Here is a 17152-nt window from a genome sequence, read left to right as displayed (position 1 = left end):
TAGTTATCAGATCTCAATGAAATTTATATGTGACCACATGACAAATATCAGCTTTCAATTAAATTAAAAATTATTAAAATCGGTACACGCAGTAAAAAGTTATTGCGGATTTTCAAGAAGTTCCCTCGATTTCTCTGGGATCCCATTATCAGATCCTGGTTTTCTTATCGTGGTACTAAACTAGGAATATCTCCTTTCCAACAAAAAAAGAATTATTAAAATCGGTACATTCAGTAGAAAGTTATGCGGTATAATACAACGTAGGTCGACGAAAAAAGCGTCAAGTAAAAACGCATTATTAGATATAGCTCGAAAAGTAGTTGTTAGATCTCAAATAAATTTAAATGGGACCAATTGGCACACACTACCTTTCGATTAAAAGAAAATTTGTCGAAATCGCTCCACCCAGTCAAAAGTTCTGATGTAGGTAACATACATTAAAAAAAAAAATACAGTCGAATTGAGAACCTCCTCCTTTTTTGGAAGTCGGTTAAAAATATATGAATAATTATTCTAGGTGCTGCCTCGCGATATTTTTTATTAATTTGAGGAAAAACATTCTAAAATATTATATAGCCTATACTCGTATAGCCTTCCGCGGTAAAAACTACCCATGACAAAAATAGTTTTTTAATTCGAGACAGTAGTTCCTAAGATAAGCGCGTTCAAATGTTCGTATCGTATGTATTACGAACAAACTTTTCAGCTTGATTAATCGACTACAAAAAATGGAGGAGGTTTTTAATTTTCTTGGCTATTTTGTCGTCGATCTACGTTGTATTTACATCATAACTTTTTACTAAGTGGACATATATTTCGATTTTTTTTTTAATTGAAAGCTGATACTTGTATGGTCCAATGTAAATTTGATCGTGATCTGACCAGTAGTTTTAGAGTTATCTTTAATTATGTGCATTTACTTGACTATTTTTTCGTGAGAAGAATCTCATTCGTCGTTTTCTTTTTTTGTTTGCAAGAAAACTTTAATAATTGATAATTATGTTGTTAGTATAGATAGACCTAAAAAAAAATATATTCATTGATGTGAGAAGTAAACACAAATATCATACGGAAATGATACTTAAAAAAAATCATTCATCATCGTGACAAAAAGATATCCGATTCCATAATGATTTTAAGAACAGTTATGTGCAGAAAACATAAGATATGTAATAAAGATACTGATGAATGAATGTCGTTATGGACGGATGGCGTCGTCGATCGTAGACGCAGAACTATGTAATGTAGGGAAATACTTCTTGCATAATTCATATGTGTATCCTTTGAAATATGTTTTACGTAATATTTATAAATAGTTAAGACATATTTATTTTATTAGTAAGAAATTATTACTGCTATCATCCAATAGGTTAACGTATAATTCGTTTGTTCCTAAATATCTCATGTACAGACATCGGTTAGCTATAATTTTGTTATATATATAACTAGCTGTGCCCGCGGCTTCGCCCGCGTTGAAATCAGTGTGTCACAAAGTTTTCCCGGCAAACTTCCAGTGAAACTCTCATCAAAATCGGCTTAGCCGTTACGTAAACCTTCCTCTTAAACCGCATGTAAATCCGTTCAGTAGATTTTGAGGGAATCTATCACATACGCTTTTGGAGACTTTGTTTTATAATACACTAACTGTTGCCCGCGACTACATCCGCGTGGTTATAAAGATATGCATTACTATTAAGATGTTTAACGCAAATTATTGTTTTATTTCAGTTACTTGAAATGCTTATCACACTGAGTAACTTTTTAAAAGGCACAATTTAGTATAATTTAATAGTTGTTTTTATAAAACCTCTCTATACACCACATTCTTAGTTTTATTTTCAGGCAGCAGTATAAATAACCTATCAGGCGAACCTCTATGTTTCATACAAACTATCAACCCCAATTAAGCCCCTTAGCGGTGGAATATCGCAAAATTCGTTCTTAGCGGACGTCTACTAACTATAATCTACTTCCCTGCCAAATTTCATCTTTGTCCATCCTGGATGGATGAATCCTCCAGCGTTCTTGAGTTCTCGTGATCAGTGAGTCAGTGACCTTTCTCTTTTATATATATAGATTACGATGCATTATTTGGACACCATCTCATCATCTATAGAGCACACATTTTACATTTCAAGTCTCTTACTTCAAAAATATAGAACTTTCATACAAACTTCCAACCCCCGTTTTACCCCTTTAAGGGTTGAATTTCATAAAACCAGTTCTTAGCAGATGTCTACACCCCATAAGGAAACTACCTGCCAAATTTCAAGTTTGTATCTGTTATAGTTTCGGAGATTTCGTTATGAAGGAGCCAACCTACCATCCCCCGGTTTAACCCCAAAAAGGAGTTGATCTCTAAAAATACATTATTTGGACACCTTTTCACCATCTATAGAGTTTACATTTTAAATTTCAAGTCTCTTACTTCAAAAACATAGGACTTTCATTCAAACTATCAACCCCCGTTTCACCCCCTTAGGGGTCGAGTTTCGTAAAATTGGTTCTTAGCAAATGTCTACGTCCTATAAGAAACCTACCTGTCGAATTTCAAGTTTGTATATGTTATAGTTTCGGAGATTTCGTAATGAGTGAGTCAACCTACCATCCTCCATTTTAATCCCAAAAAGGTGTTGATTTCTTAAGATACATTATTTGGACACCTTTTCACTATTTATAGAGCATACATTTTAAATTTCAAGTCTCTTACTTCAAAAACGTAGGACTTTCATACAAACTACCAACCCCCGTTTCACCCCCTTAGGGGTCGAGTTTTGTAAAATCGGTTCTTAGCAAATGTCTACGTCCTATAAGAAACTTACCTGTCAAATTTCAAGTTTGTATATGTTATAGTTTCGGAGATTTCGTAATGAGTGAGTCAACCTACCATCCTCCATTTTAACCCCAAAAGGGTGTTGATTTCTTAAGATACATTATTTGGACACCTTTTCACTATCTATAGAGCATACATTTTAAATTTCAAGTCTCTTACTTCAAAAACGTAGGACTTTCATACAAACTACCAACCCCCGTTTTACCCCCTGAGGGATCGAGTTTCGTAAAATTCATTCTTAGCGGTAGTTTACGCTGTATAAGGAACCTCCTTGCTAAATTTCAAGTTTGTGGGTGTTATAGTTTCGGAGATTTCGTGATCAGTGAGTCAACCTAAGATCCCCCGTTTTAACCCCAAAAAGGGGTTGATTTCTAAATATTCATTATTTGGTCACCTTTTCACCATCTATAGAGCCTTACATTTTAAATTTTCAGTCTCTTACTTTAAAAAACATAGGACTTTCATACAAACTTCCAACCCCCGTTTCAGCCCCTTAGGGGTCGAGTTTCGTAAAATCCGTTCTTAGCGGATGCCTACGTCTTATAAGGAGCCTACCTGCCAAATTTCAAGTTTGTAGGTGTTATAGTTTCGGAGATTTCGTGATGAATGAGTGACCTTTCGCTTTTATATATATTATTATTATTATTATAGATTATAGATTATAGATTATAGATATAGATTATAGATTATAGATGACTTATTCATTTATTCAGATTAAATGACTTGAGTGACAAAGTAAGAATGGAAGATTTCGCCAATACTACATTAAATGTATGGATTTATTATACATATATACTCTTGTAGGTTATCATTGATTCACATTTATTTATTTTTAATTTGACGATTAGAATAATTTCTAATCTCTCGTATAAAAAAAATAACAAAAAAAAAACAACAAATGGAATAAGGTCGCAACAACTATTTGTCATGTCCAGACGAGTATGGATTAAAAGAGCGTTTTTGCTTGGAGAAATCAAGCTGCATGGAAGCCGACTTGGGAGCACCGCAGCGTGGCGCGGAATGTATGGTATCCAGCACGTGAGCTATATATATGTACTGCTGATAATAATATAAATGTCTCTTCAGTTTTTTTTAGGAATTTAAATAAAAAATTTCAGCAAGTTTAAAAAAAATAAGCTTGTTAACAATATTTGAGTAGAGACTAAATATTTTAGCTCTATAAAATACCTACGGTTACGGTTACAGCCATGGATTGTACCTGTTGCGCTGGCGGTTGCGGGTTCGATCCCCGCACATGACAAACATTTGTATTGGCCATACAGGTGTTTGCCGTGGTCTGGGTGTTTGTGCAGTCCTTGTGGGTCTCCCCACCGTGCCTCGGAGAGTACGTTAAGCCGTCGGTCCCGGTTGTTATCATGTACACCTGATAGCGATCGTTACTCATAGTAGGGAATATATCCACCAACTCACATTGGAGCAGCATGGTGGATTAAGCTCTGATCCTTCTCCTACATGGGGAAAGAGGTCTATGCCCAGTAGTGGGATATTACAGGCTGAAGCGTATAAAATACCTACCATTTCTATGCCACTATGGTCTAAAAAATTAAGTTGAGTTTGTAGTCTCGACCACATCGATTTCCCTCCTTCGTGTCTTCTCCATCCTACGTGACATTGGTGAAATCATTCGTGATATTTTGGCACTATTGAAATTTCTTATTATAATTTTTAACAAAAAAAAAAACCGACTTCAAACAGGAAACTAAAAAGTGAAAAATAAATTTACTTAGTACAAAGTAATTCGTATTTTGATTTAGTTAATCAGAAATGATTAAATAAATATTTTATAATTTTGAAGTCGGTGCCAAGTAAAACAATAACTACTCTAGTATCTACCCGTAAGTTGTATTCAGTTTTCTTTCATAATTTGTTTCATTGACGATAAGGTTGAATACTGTTATTATTCTGTTATTGTTTTGACATATCTAATAATATTTTTTGTACTTGATGTTGTGTGTGTGTTGTTTGTATTTGTTATTGTAGCCAGGTTGTTGTAGTATTTACTTGGCACCAACTTCAAAATTATAAAATATTTATTTAATCATTTCTGATTAACTAAATCAAAATACGAATTACTTTGTACTAAGTAAATTTATTTTTCACTTTTTAGTTTCCTGTTTGAAGTCGGTTTTTTTTTTTGTTAAAAATTATTTTATTTTACAATTTTTAGTGATGGGTAGACCTAACAACGATGCTTTTTCTCTTGTGTCGGGGGTCCAGAAACTTACAAAATACACAAGCACAAACACCCAGACAATGACAAACATCTATATGGCCAATACAAATGTCTGTCGTGCGCGGAGATTAAACCCACTAACGCCAGCGCAACAGCCGGTGCTGTGACCGCTGCGCTAACGCGTCGACATACTATGAGTAAAGTTCGCTATCAGGTGTATGTAACAACAACCGGGACTGACAGCCTAGCGCGTTCTCTGAGGCTAGGTTGGAAGAACCACAAGGATTAACAACTAGACCGAAAATAAATATTTGTATAAACATAAATATCCACTCCGAGCGGGAATAGAACCCGCGACCGTCGGTGTTTAGGCGCCGCCGACACGGCACATGCACCATTATATCAAAGCGGTCGTCAAACAGCAAAAGGTAACTGCTGTAAATTGTTGAGAAATTCCCTCGAGTGTTTATGGGCTTCATCATCAAACCTGGTCCTGCGACACAGATGATCACACAGCAGGTAATTGCTATAAATCGTTGAAAAGTTCCCTCGACTATCTTTCGTCTCCATCATCAGACTGTAATGGCACTTGTAACTCATATAGGTGCAAAGTTCTCATCAATAGAAACGAATTAAGTTCAAACAGCAGGTAATTGCTATAAGTCGTTGAAGAGTTCCCTCGACTATCTTTCGTCTCCATCATCAGACTGAAATGGCACTTATAACTCATACATATGCTAAGTTCTCATCAATAGAAACGAATTAAGTTCAAGCAGCAGGTAATTGCTATAAATCGTTAAAGAGTTCCCTGGACTATCTTTTGTCTCCATCATCAGACTGTAATGGCACTTATAACTCATACAGGTGCAAAGTTCTCATCAATAGAAACGAATTAAGTTCAAAAAGCAGGTAATTGCTATAAATTGTTGAAGAGTTCCCTCGACTATCTTTCTTCTCCATCATCAGATCGACTCCAGACCTTTATTAAATAGTAGTGCTTTATAGTACTTAATGAAAACATGATTAAATTTACTAGTCACCCATACGATTTTTGAAAGTTTTCTTCGATTTCTCTGGGATCCCATCATCAGATCCTGGTTTCCTTATCATGGTACCAAACTATGGATATCTCCTTTCCAACAAAAAAAGAATTATCAAAATCGGTTAATAAACGAAGAAGTTATCTCCGAACATACATAAAAAAAAAATATATATATATACGGTCGAATTGAGTAACCTCCTCCTTTTTTTGAAGTCGGTTAAAAATGAAATTAGTTGTTATAATTGACACCTGATAGTAACCGTTACTCTTAGTAAGGAATATACCTATCCGCCAACCCTTAGTGTGGTGGATTAAGCTCTGACTCATCTCCTACATGGAGAAAGAGTCAGCAGTGGCAGACCCAGCTGTGGGATCTTACAGACTGAATCAATTAAAATTAATTAGTAATTATGTTCACAATATATGCGTAATTTGTGCTAGTTTAGCCAAAGTTTTAGGCTATAAATTAAAATTTTATTAAAATTTACTTGCAAGTGAATTACGAAACGAGATTCGTTACATTTGGAATATATGGGTAGTCACAGCTTTCTATTGTGTAATTGAATTAACGAATGCAAAGTATATCATGAAAATGAATTGGTAATTTGTATTAATGAAGTGAAATCAATTATTTAATTTGATTAAAACTAAGCGAAGCGAATGCTGAAATGAAATAACATTTTTGTCGATATAAATTGGTATGACTCAATTTTGTAACAGAAATGAACAAATTGGTACAAAATTTTAGCGTCTTATTAACACTGGTCGATGAATTCAATATTTATTAATATTGTGTATGTTGGCAGTCCGATTTTGGTTTTATCATACATACATTGATTTGATTGACTTGATTTTTAAAACAAGTTATTGATTGATTTTTTTTTGGCAATGTATTATATTTGGTATTATATTGGGTATTTGGCAATGTATTATATTTGGTATATATTATATTGGGTCAGTTACAATACAAATAATATTAATGCAAAAGTTTATGAGGATGTATGTACGTATATTGTTACTCTTTCACGTAAAGATCGATTTGACCTGGTACGTAGATAGCTGAGGATCTAGAATAACACATAGCTTCTTTTTATCTCAACATTCTAACGGGATCGGAAATTATGCGTGTGAAACCGCGTGGCGTAGATAGTGACAAATAATGGTTTCGACTATTTTAGTTATAAAATTTTTGATAAATTTACTACTAAATATGACATTCGTTACGTCGCGGTACGGTGTCATGGTAATATTTTGTAAAATTTCATTTTATACCATAAACTTTATAATGCAATGGTAAATCTTATTGAGAATGGTACATAATTTTAAATGTACCTAATATTAGAAGAAATATCGTCATCTCGTAATCTGAAGCAACCCTTCTGGGGTAGTACTTCAACCTTATTGAATATAAATAATACTGTTTTCAAACAGTATTGTGTTCCTGTTGGTGAGTAAGGTGGCCAGAGCTCCTGGGGGGAATTAGGAATAGGGTCCGCAACGCGTTTGCGATGCTTCTGGTGTTGCTGGCGTCTATAAGCTACGGTAATCGCTTACCATCAGGTGAGCTGTACGCATGTTTGCCGACCTAGTTACATAAAAAAAAATGTACCGATAGCCTTATAGTTTGGATCAGTAATAATCACAATACGACCGTAACTTCTCTGAAAGACGTTTGAATATTTAGTGGAGGTCGGTCCCAAGGTTGTAAGGTGCGGTGCTGTGATCGATGGCGCGCGTCTAACGGGATCAGCGTGCTCGTCAGTTCGAAATGTATGTTCGCAGTCTCGCACGGTAGTGAGAGTGCCTTGCATTTGCATATGCATGTGAATTACATACAGTGTTTATAAGTTAATTATATTCCATACAGTTTGGTCAATTATTTTGTAATTTAATGATTTGTTACTAAGTTTGAATGTCTTACGTTGTTTCATCCGCGTTGAAGTGCAATATTTACTGTTTCTTTCCTATATTTGTTTGAATATTAGACGATAGATGTTAGTCCTTTGACGTTAGTCGGTCTTGCAAAATTGCGAACTGTGAAGTTTAATTGAATAATAAAAAACGAGTGTGCTTTCGACCACTGACCACATGACTGAAGTAAAACTTCTTTAGGAATAGGCCTGAACTGTGTCTTAGATATACGAAACGGAACTTGATATGAGAGAAAGAAAATGTGTGCTTGGACCTCTCTCTCTTACTCCGTTCGCCTCGCCCAATCACAATTTTTGTAACGCTCTCGTCACGCATTCACCAGCTTACTCCCCAAGTCAAGCGTGCGTAAATAGTTTTTACTTCATTCATTTTCATTCTTCTTTTATTCTCATAGTTTCATATCTACCAGATATTCATAAAATAATTCATTAATATCGGTCGATTCGTTTCGAAGGAGCGTAACCACAAAAATCGTGAAACGAGATTTGTATGCATTAGCCGATGTTAGGTTTAAATAATTTTAGTCTCATTTTTTAAATTTCATGTTATTTACCGTAGCAACCTTAAGGTTTTCTATTGTAGACAAAAAATCGTATTATTTAATGTAAAAAAAAATTGTTTTAGAATTTATACTTTATAGAAAGGAATTTAGTTATTTTATCAATCAATTATTACCTATAGTCAGTCAGTCCGTTAGTTCAGCGTATTATTGCAGTTCATGGACATGGATGTCCTGGACATAAACGTCTCCAAGTTCGCGCCAGACACGCCGGTTTTATGTTTTATGGAATACCTATAATAATAAATAAATTTATAAACATTAAAAAATACCATTGAATAACCATTGTAACACCATTAAAAAACCAGAATCGTTCCTCCGTTTCAACCAAACGCCGTCATGAATAAAAAATAAAAACTCGTCTTTAAATAAAATGAAAATAGTTACATAAGTTTTTCTAAGTACGGTATGAGTAAACATTAAGTTTTAAAATGTATTCAGTAAGTGGTTAAGACAGCACCGTTCAAAATGTACGCAGGAAATGTGAGTCGGAAACAACATCGACGAACGTGCTGGCTTTATCGCTGCTTCAAACGAAATTAACTTCACACGTTAAGTAGCTTGAATACTGATAGTATGTCTTCATATAAAAGTACACTTATGATACTTTGTCTAGTGATTAATTATTCTAATAAAACTTACATCTATACAAATAAATAAAATTGGAGTGTCTGTTTGTAATATTAAAATAACCGCTTTTACTAAATGCATATGGATCTATACACGGTACATGTACCAAAACAAACTTTTTTACAATTTTTGTCTGTCTGTCTGTTTGTCTGTCTGTCTGTTTGTCTGTTTATTCCGGCTAATCTCGAAAACGGCTGGACCAATTTTGCAGGACTTTTACTGGCAGATAGCTGATGTAGTAAAGAGAAACGTAGGCTACTTTTATTTTAGAATTTTTTTTTATAATTCTGCGAACTGAACAATAATTTTTTTTTTGTTAAATTTCACGCGGACTAAGTCGCGGGAACAGCTAGTATGTCATAAAACTGACAGATATGGATAGTTATTTATTACTAGCTGACTCGAAAGACGTACTTGCGAACTGCCAAACGCTAGAAGTTAATATGATTTCTGAAGTATCCCAAATTTCTGTGTAGTTTTCCAATATTTTATTCCGTTAGAACCTTCCAAGTAATAGAAAACTTAAAAAAAAAAAAAAAATTAGCTGAATCGGTCCATCTGTTCTTGAGTTTTGTGGCTATGTTATTTAGCAATTAATTTTTATTTATACGGATTGATTTGAAGAGTACATATGTTTCAATTGAACAAATTAGGTACCACGAAAAAGCAAATGTAATTACTTACACAAGTATAAAAAAACAGTAACATTTTTTAAGTTTGTATGTAATGTGTGATAACTACACTAAAATGTATACTAATATGTATGTGTTATGTACCTACTTGTTACTCAACGCGGGTGAAATCACATGGGATGTCTAGTGCTAAGTAATAGAATAGAGTTGATATTTTCACAACCTCGACCACACTACTCCATGTTAATGTATCTTATCGACGTCTTGTTAATATTTCAATACTCAGTACGCAGTTCGTCTTTTTCAATGATGAACACGAGTGATTATATAAATTATTCTAGAACTGTCGATGTGTTTTGTAACTAAAAAGCGATAATAGTTATGTTGACATTTTTGAAGGCTTGGGAAGCGTTAATCAATTACGAGAGTGAAGAAACACGTAAATAATTTTATTATATTTTATTTTTGATTATGGGAGTTTTGTTATCGGTAAATCAGTGATAGTTGCATCGTAAAGTGCAAATGAGCAATCATTGTAAATATTCCCTAGACCTTGTGTCTTATTTCTGACATCAAAGAGACGCAAATTGTTTCTCTGCAGGTTGAAGGTCAATATTCGTGCCGATAAGTAAGAATTGTATCTTTAGTTTTGGTAATGATTTTAACTGTCGGAGATTATTGTATTTATTACTAAAATTACTATTCTAAGTATCTGTAAATAGTTGTACATTTCAAAATACGAGCAGATATATGTTTGGATGCAGTCGTAGATTATGTGTAGCACAAACTACATTCGCGAAGTAGCCCCAGCGTGTCAGGTTTGATCCCTGCTCATTGCAAAAATATCTATGACAAACAATTTTTTGTCGTAGTTATACTTAGCCCCCCGTTGTTTATTTTTGTGTTTCCGATGTCGAATACAAAATTTCCCTCCAGGTTTTTTTTTACGAATCTGTTTTAAATGCGTTAAGCCGTCATACCCCTTATCATAAACAGCTGATAATAATTCAATTCAATTCTAGTGGTTAATAGTTTTCAGTGGTGTTAATGGAGCACTGTCGATTCGCCGATGTGACGTTGAACGGAGAAGACGATAGCATATAAAGTTTATTACTTTTGTCAAGAAATTATTAACAACCAGAAGTGATTGATTGTCTTCAATGATTCATTCTTAACATTATTTGGACCAGTTTGCTAGTATTCATGACATACTCCGTACTTTTTGGTTTACTATGATTAACTATTGTTATTTTGCTCAATATCAACTTTTAAGCACAAAATATAATTCCTCATAAAAGTATTAACTTATAAATTGCTAAAGTAATATACGAATTTTTAAAATATTATAAAAATGAGATAGGGCACAGCAGGAATTTTCTGCTCAAAATATGGAGCAGCCCGACTGGGGTAGTACCTCGACCTTACAGAAGATCACAGCAAAATAATACTTTTTTCAAGCAGTATTGTGTTCCTGTTGGTGAGTAAGGTGACCAGAGCTCCTGGTGGGATTGGGGATTGGGTCGGTAACGCGCTTGCGATGCTTCTGGTGTTGCAGGCGTCTATAAGCTACGGTAATCGCTTACCATCAGGTGAGCCGTACGCTTGTTTGCCGACCTAGTGACATAAAAAAATGTCCATTTTATTAAATGATGAATCATAATGTCTTAAATAATAAACTTTTCAAAACCCTCAATTTAGATTCTATTCCGTAATAATATGTAGCATAGTGTGTTACTGTACAACTTAATTATAATGTGTCAAACTTATCTACATAAAACAAGACTTAACCTTTACTTAAACAGGCCGTGATGAGTACTTAACACATTATTGCTACGTTGATTACAATCTTTCCTCCTTCTGTTTCAGATGAGCGGGAAGACGTACAAAAGAAGACATTCGCTAAATGGATAAATTCACAACTCGCTAAGGTAAATAAATATTTATCTTTTAATACATTACATAGTTATTTTAGTCCTGAAAGGGTGAAATAGTCAAAAACTACGGAACACGTGTTCCAATATTTATAATTATAAGAATATTTATAGATTCTCGTCTCGTTTAAAGGGCTGATTGTTAAAGTATTGTGTTCATACACTAGTCAACCTACCTACATACATGATGCTAGGAATTTGTTTTTGCAAATCCAATAAATAAATAAATAAATAAACGAATATGCAACAAATTTATTTTAGTTTATTTTGACACTTCAATAAATACCGATTTTTAGTTAACGGTATTTTATTATAAAATGTCAGTCGTGACAGATATGCTATTGATTTATTGACGAAGACAGAAGCCGCATGCTGTTATCAGTTACAAATTAATGTATTCAAAGATAAACCTACATTTCAAATGCACACAATTACAATGTAGGTAAAAAATAAATCTCACAAACTTAAACTTTATTGCATTAGAAGCTAATAATTGATCTAATTAACACCCAAACCACTTTTTAATATTTGGTTAAATCTAATGCTCGCTGTGTTTTTTATCCAACTTTTCCAAAACCGTTAAATCGATTTTTATGAAATTTATTATGTATATTTGATAGGTATGAGAATAGGTCGTAGACTGTTTTTTATACCCCTAGGTGATAACGGTGTCCCTATTCGTAAGGTAGAACGTTTACTGGGGTCAGCTGGTAGGTATACTTTTAATATTCAGTTTAACAAAACACTTCCACGAAACAGTAAAAGCATTGGCTACAATATCCAATAAATATCAACTATATTATCAGTATAGAAATAATTGAACTGTATCGAGTTAACTTCCAAACAAGTTTTTATTAATATTGATGGGGCGATAGATTGAGCTAATGTTACGATAGCGTGAAAAAAGTTTCGTTTAGTCGACGAATGCGCACAATTAGGGACAATTATGTCTGGTATGATCATATTTGTTTTGTTACTTTTGCTGTTGCTAGTATTAATTTACGGATATCCCGCTGTACTATTTTTAATTGTACTAGCGATTCTCATCGGTTTCGCACGGGTTCTAACTATTTATGTATTGTATGTAACGCTTAGCAACCTGTGTTCCTTGATGAAAAGTCTTTTGTAGTTACTACTTTTGTATTTTGTATTATTTTGGTAAAGAAACAGCAACAGGCCTTCTATGTATTTAAAAAATTGGCGGGAACTCCGATATTAAAGTCAAAACTATTATATTTTCGTTTTTTGTTAGTCTGTGATTATATTAACTACATATCACGCTGAAACTACGCTATGAATTTGAATGAAACTTGGCTTTTGAGTTTATATTTAAAGGACGCAGTACTTTTTATACCTAAATTAGTTTTAGTTTCACTTTGACAGGGGATGAAAACCAAAACTTATAGTAACATAAGTTGTAGGTATAAATAGGTTGTATACAATAAGGTTAAAAGAAATATTGTTTAATAACTAAATCAATTGCGTTTTAAAAGTATGCAGTCATTTCTATACATACAATTTATCTCCGTGGCGTTGTAATTAAAGAGGTGACCTCTGTATTAATGTGAATAATAATTTTAGTAGCTTTTATTAACACTTCACAAAAACTATCGCGAGATTATACATATAATTATGTTATTATAATATTGAATTTTTATTTTACACACACAGTCTCGATAGAGTTCATTTAACGTAAAATTAGTAGTAATAATCATTTATGTTGTTTAATAAATTGTTTGTTGGTTTAAACATTTGTGGTATTTTTAAATGATATAAACCAGTACATAATAAAAAAGTCAAGGCCGTATCACACATGACACAACAGCAATGCCATTAAAACAGAAAAAATATGTATGCAATTTAGCTTTGCATTATAATTAGCTTTGCTGTACACGGCAGTCAAAATATTCTCATGACGTGTTAAAAATATTAAATACATATCAATTAACGATTCAAGTAAACAAAATGATAAAAGTGTGTTTGGAAAACAATTTGTTATTGTATGGGTTTGTGTGGGTGTACTGAGAGCAGTGTTAGACGTTTGTCAATTTTTTTTTTAAATAATTTTTTGCATGTCCATAATAGCGTTCGTATAATTTGTTTAAGACTGAATGTGTAAAAATATATGTCTGGGGTACAATGTCAACCATATAACAGAAAGTGAAGTAAGATTACGCCCGCATTGTGTTGTTGTTATTTATTATGGGGTTTCAAGAAGTTAAGATATTGTTGACTTTTATTATTGTATTTACTTTAGTTTTTTTTTTTAAAATTAATGTCTAGTTGTATAATTATGTCTACCAGTCAAAGCCAAGACACAAAATTCCATGTTTGTAATATTTGAGTCTTTTCTTTCTTGTATTTTTATCACTATTTTTTTTTTTTTAATCCAGCACGGCAAACCGCTCGTAGAAGACCTTTTTCAAGATCTACGCGATGGAGAAGTCCTGCTCTCACTGCTCGAGATCCTCACCGCACAGCAGTTTGTAAGTTCATCTATCTGTGTCTGTAAATAAATAAATGCTCACATTCAACGGCCCCCCAGTAGGATTTTCTTCTGTGTCGGGGATCAGGAAACACATACAACACACAAGCACAAAACGCCCAGCTCACGACAAACATCCATATGGCCAATTAATACAAATGTCTGTCGTGAGCGGGGATCGAACCCAGCGCACCGTCCGCCAGCGCAAAATCCAGTGCTGTGACCGCTTCGCCAAGGCGTCGTTGAAAAGTTGAGTCAAAATAAAACAGTCACATTCTAATCAAATTTACAGTAATACAATAAAACGATGAAAGATTGGAAATATTCGTATACTCATATATTGTTTTCGTCGTTCGTGTATCGTGTTATCTTTGTAACAACAGCTGACGCTGATAGCGATCTATATTAATACCTAATTGAGATGTAAAATATAACGTTTTATTACTGATAAAATTACCAATTATCTTATATTAATGAATCGATCTATACGTCGTGCGTAAAGCTAATGTAAATGAATACTTACTGTGATTCTATATTTTAACAGCACAATACTCATATTCTTACTATTACTATAAGCTCATTAACAAAAAAAAAAAACATTTAAATTGCTTTAGTAATGCAGCAAGTACAGAAATTTCTTCTTCAGAAGCTCCTCTGTATACACACGATACATAAAGATTATGTAAAATTCTTGAAAGTGTTTTGTATGGTAATACAATCACGATATCATCGAATGCCGTTGCGGATCAAGCGCATCACTAACATAGATTCCTGGTTATAGTCGGTTTCAACTCGCATTTTGATTAGCGAAACTTAATTTTTCACACTGAATATGTCTAATCCGCCAATCCGCATTGGAGCAGTGTGGTGGATTAACCACTGATCCTTCCCCTACATGGTGAGAGGCCTATGCCCAGCAGTGGGATATTACAGGCAGAAGCGAAGCGAATTTTTCACACGATTCGTATAAAGTTTAAAATATAATATAAATGAAATATAGAATATGTTTTTTATAAAACTAGCTTACTTATTGACGATCTTTCCTCTTGTTCGAATATTACCCTTAAACTCAGTTCTAACGTTACATTCTACTAGTGAAAGAATTTTCAAAATCATCTTTGATTTTGCAACACCAGAAGCATCACAAGCGCGTTGCCGACCCTATATCCCCAATTCCCCCCAGGAGTCTCTGGTCACCTTATTCAGTATTAGCCTTTATTAGATGTTTAGCTGTGATCTTCTGTAAGGTCGAGGTACTACCCCAGTCGGGCTGCTTCATATTTTGAGCAGGAAATTTCTTGCTATGCTCTACCTCCATTAAATTATATTAGAATAGATGAACATTATTTATATTTCACAATATTATTCCAAATTACACGTGTTTATTGATAGCCGCTTTAGAAAACAGAAGAAATGACGTCATTGTATCATTATTATTGTCGATCTAATAAGACTAATGCGAATGTATCTGTAAGAATCAGTTATATTTTGTGTGAATCATGCCTCTCAGCTCTTAGATATTTAATACAATTATCTTTAAGTATAAGGTTATATTTGGAGGTTAAATCAGATTTAGTAAACAAAAAATTGCTAAATAATTTAGCAGTTGCATGGGAAAAACGTCTCGTACTTACAATTAGAACTCTGGTCATTATTGATAAGGAAAATTGTTATAATAATAAATTGTTTACAAGACTGACGAATTTTTTTCTAAATTAAAATGTTAATAAAAACGCGCTTGCGACGTTTCTGGTGTTGCAGGCGTCTATAGGCTACAGTAAGCGCCTACAATCAGGTGAGCTGCACGCTTGTTTGCTGACCTCGTAGCATAAAAAAAAAACAGCGTGGTTTAGACCACACGACTGAGGTAAAACTTACGAAATGTAACTCTCTCTCTCTTTCTATCTTCATTACCTTACATTTCCCTCTCAACTTCCGTTTGCCTTGCCCGATCACACTTTTCGTAACGCTCTCGTCACGCATTCACCAGCTTACTCCCCATGTCAAGCGTGCGTAGAGAAGTTTTACTTAAAAAAAAACAACTATATTAAAGATGTTTATTTATTTATTGTTTAAAATTTTCTATTATAGAAAAGGGAGCGTGGTCGCATGCGTGTCCATCACCTCAACAATGTGAACGCAGCGTTACGTGCACTCGCGTCTGCGGGCGTCCGTCTTGTGAACATTAGCAGCGGAGATATTGTTGATGGCAACCCTAAGCTGATACTTGGTAATGTTGCTATGCGTAATAAATGTTTTGAATAGAAATAACTTAAAAATAGTTAATTTGATAATACAATAGGTAAATATTTGAAAACATTCCGCAAAATAATTATAAATGACCGCCTGCTGACATTTATATCTTGTTTATGTTTTTTTTTTCTTTAAGACATAACATTATAATTTTTTTTTTTCAATGTGTTATATTGTACAATAGAGGATAATATGTGTATTGTTTTTGTACAAGTTTGATGGCACTACTTAATAATTAATAAAACGAATATTATTATGAATCTATTTGCTAAAATTATACCAAATTTTTGTCATGAAAATAATTTATCTTAAAAAAGTGGAGTGAAGACACAAATACATTGTACCAAAGGAGTGGCAAAATACATTTATATTACGACAAAGACCATTTCTAAGTCGAAGCAAACGTCCAGAAATTGTTCATAAATTAATGTATATATTTTTTGAATATCATATCTAAAACCGAAAATAAAAATCATCATATCAAGAATTTCGCTCTGGCGGGTACATTGTTCCATAGCTTAATTGGTTAGAGCGCCGACACGGTCAGTCGGAGACGCGGGTTCGAATCCCGCTGTGGAGCGGTCAATTTTTGATATGATATTCAAAAAATGTTTAGAATCCCTAATGTGTGGGTAAACACAAAAATAAAATCGTACATATT

General features: G+C 33.7%; 1 protein-coding gene across 1 annotated transcript in view; it reads left to right on the top strand.

Moving 5' to 3' along the window:
- LOC123664224 overlaps positions 1-17152 on the top strand; it is a 55445-nt gene that overhangs the window by 10430 nt on the left and 27863 nt on the right. Inside the window, exons 2-4 of the mRNA XM_045598818.1 lie at positions 11689-11750; positions 14147-14239; positions 16330-16468. Of these exons, the coding sequence (XP_045454774.1) occupies positions 11689-11750; positions 14147-14239; positions 16330-16468 (294 nt within the window). The remainder of the gene's footprint in view (positions 1-11688; positions 11751-14146; positions 14240-16329; positions 16469-17152) is intronic.

Source organism: Melitaea cinxia, chromosome 21 (genome assembly GCF_905220565.1).
Source record: "Melitaea cinxia chromosome 21, ilMelCinx1.1, whole genome shotgun sequence".
NCBI classification, from domain to species: Eukaryota; Metazoa; Arthropoda; class Insecta; order Lepidoptera; family Nymphalidae; genus Melitaea; species Melitaea cinxia.
This window is presented reverse-complemented; position numbering and strand designations above follow the sequence as displayed.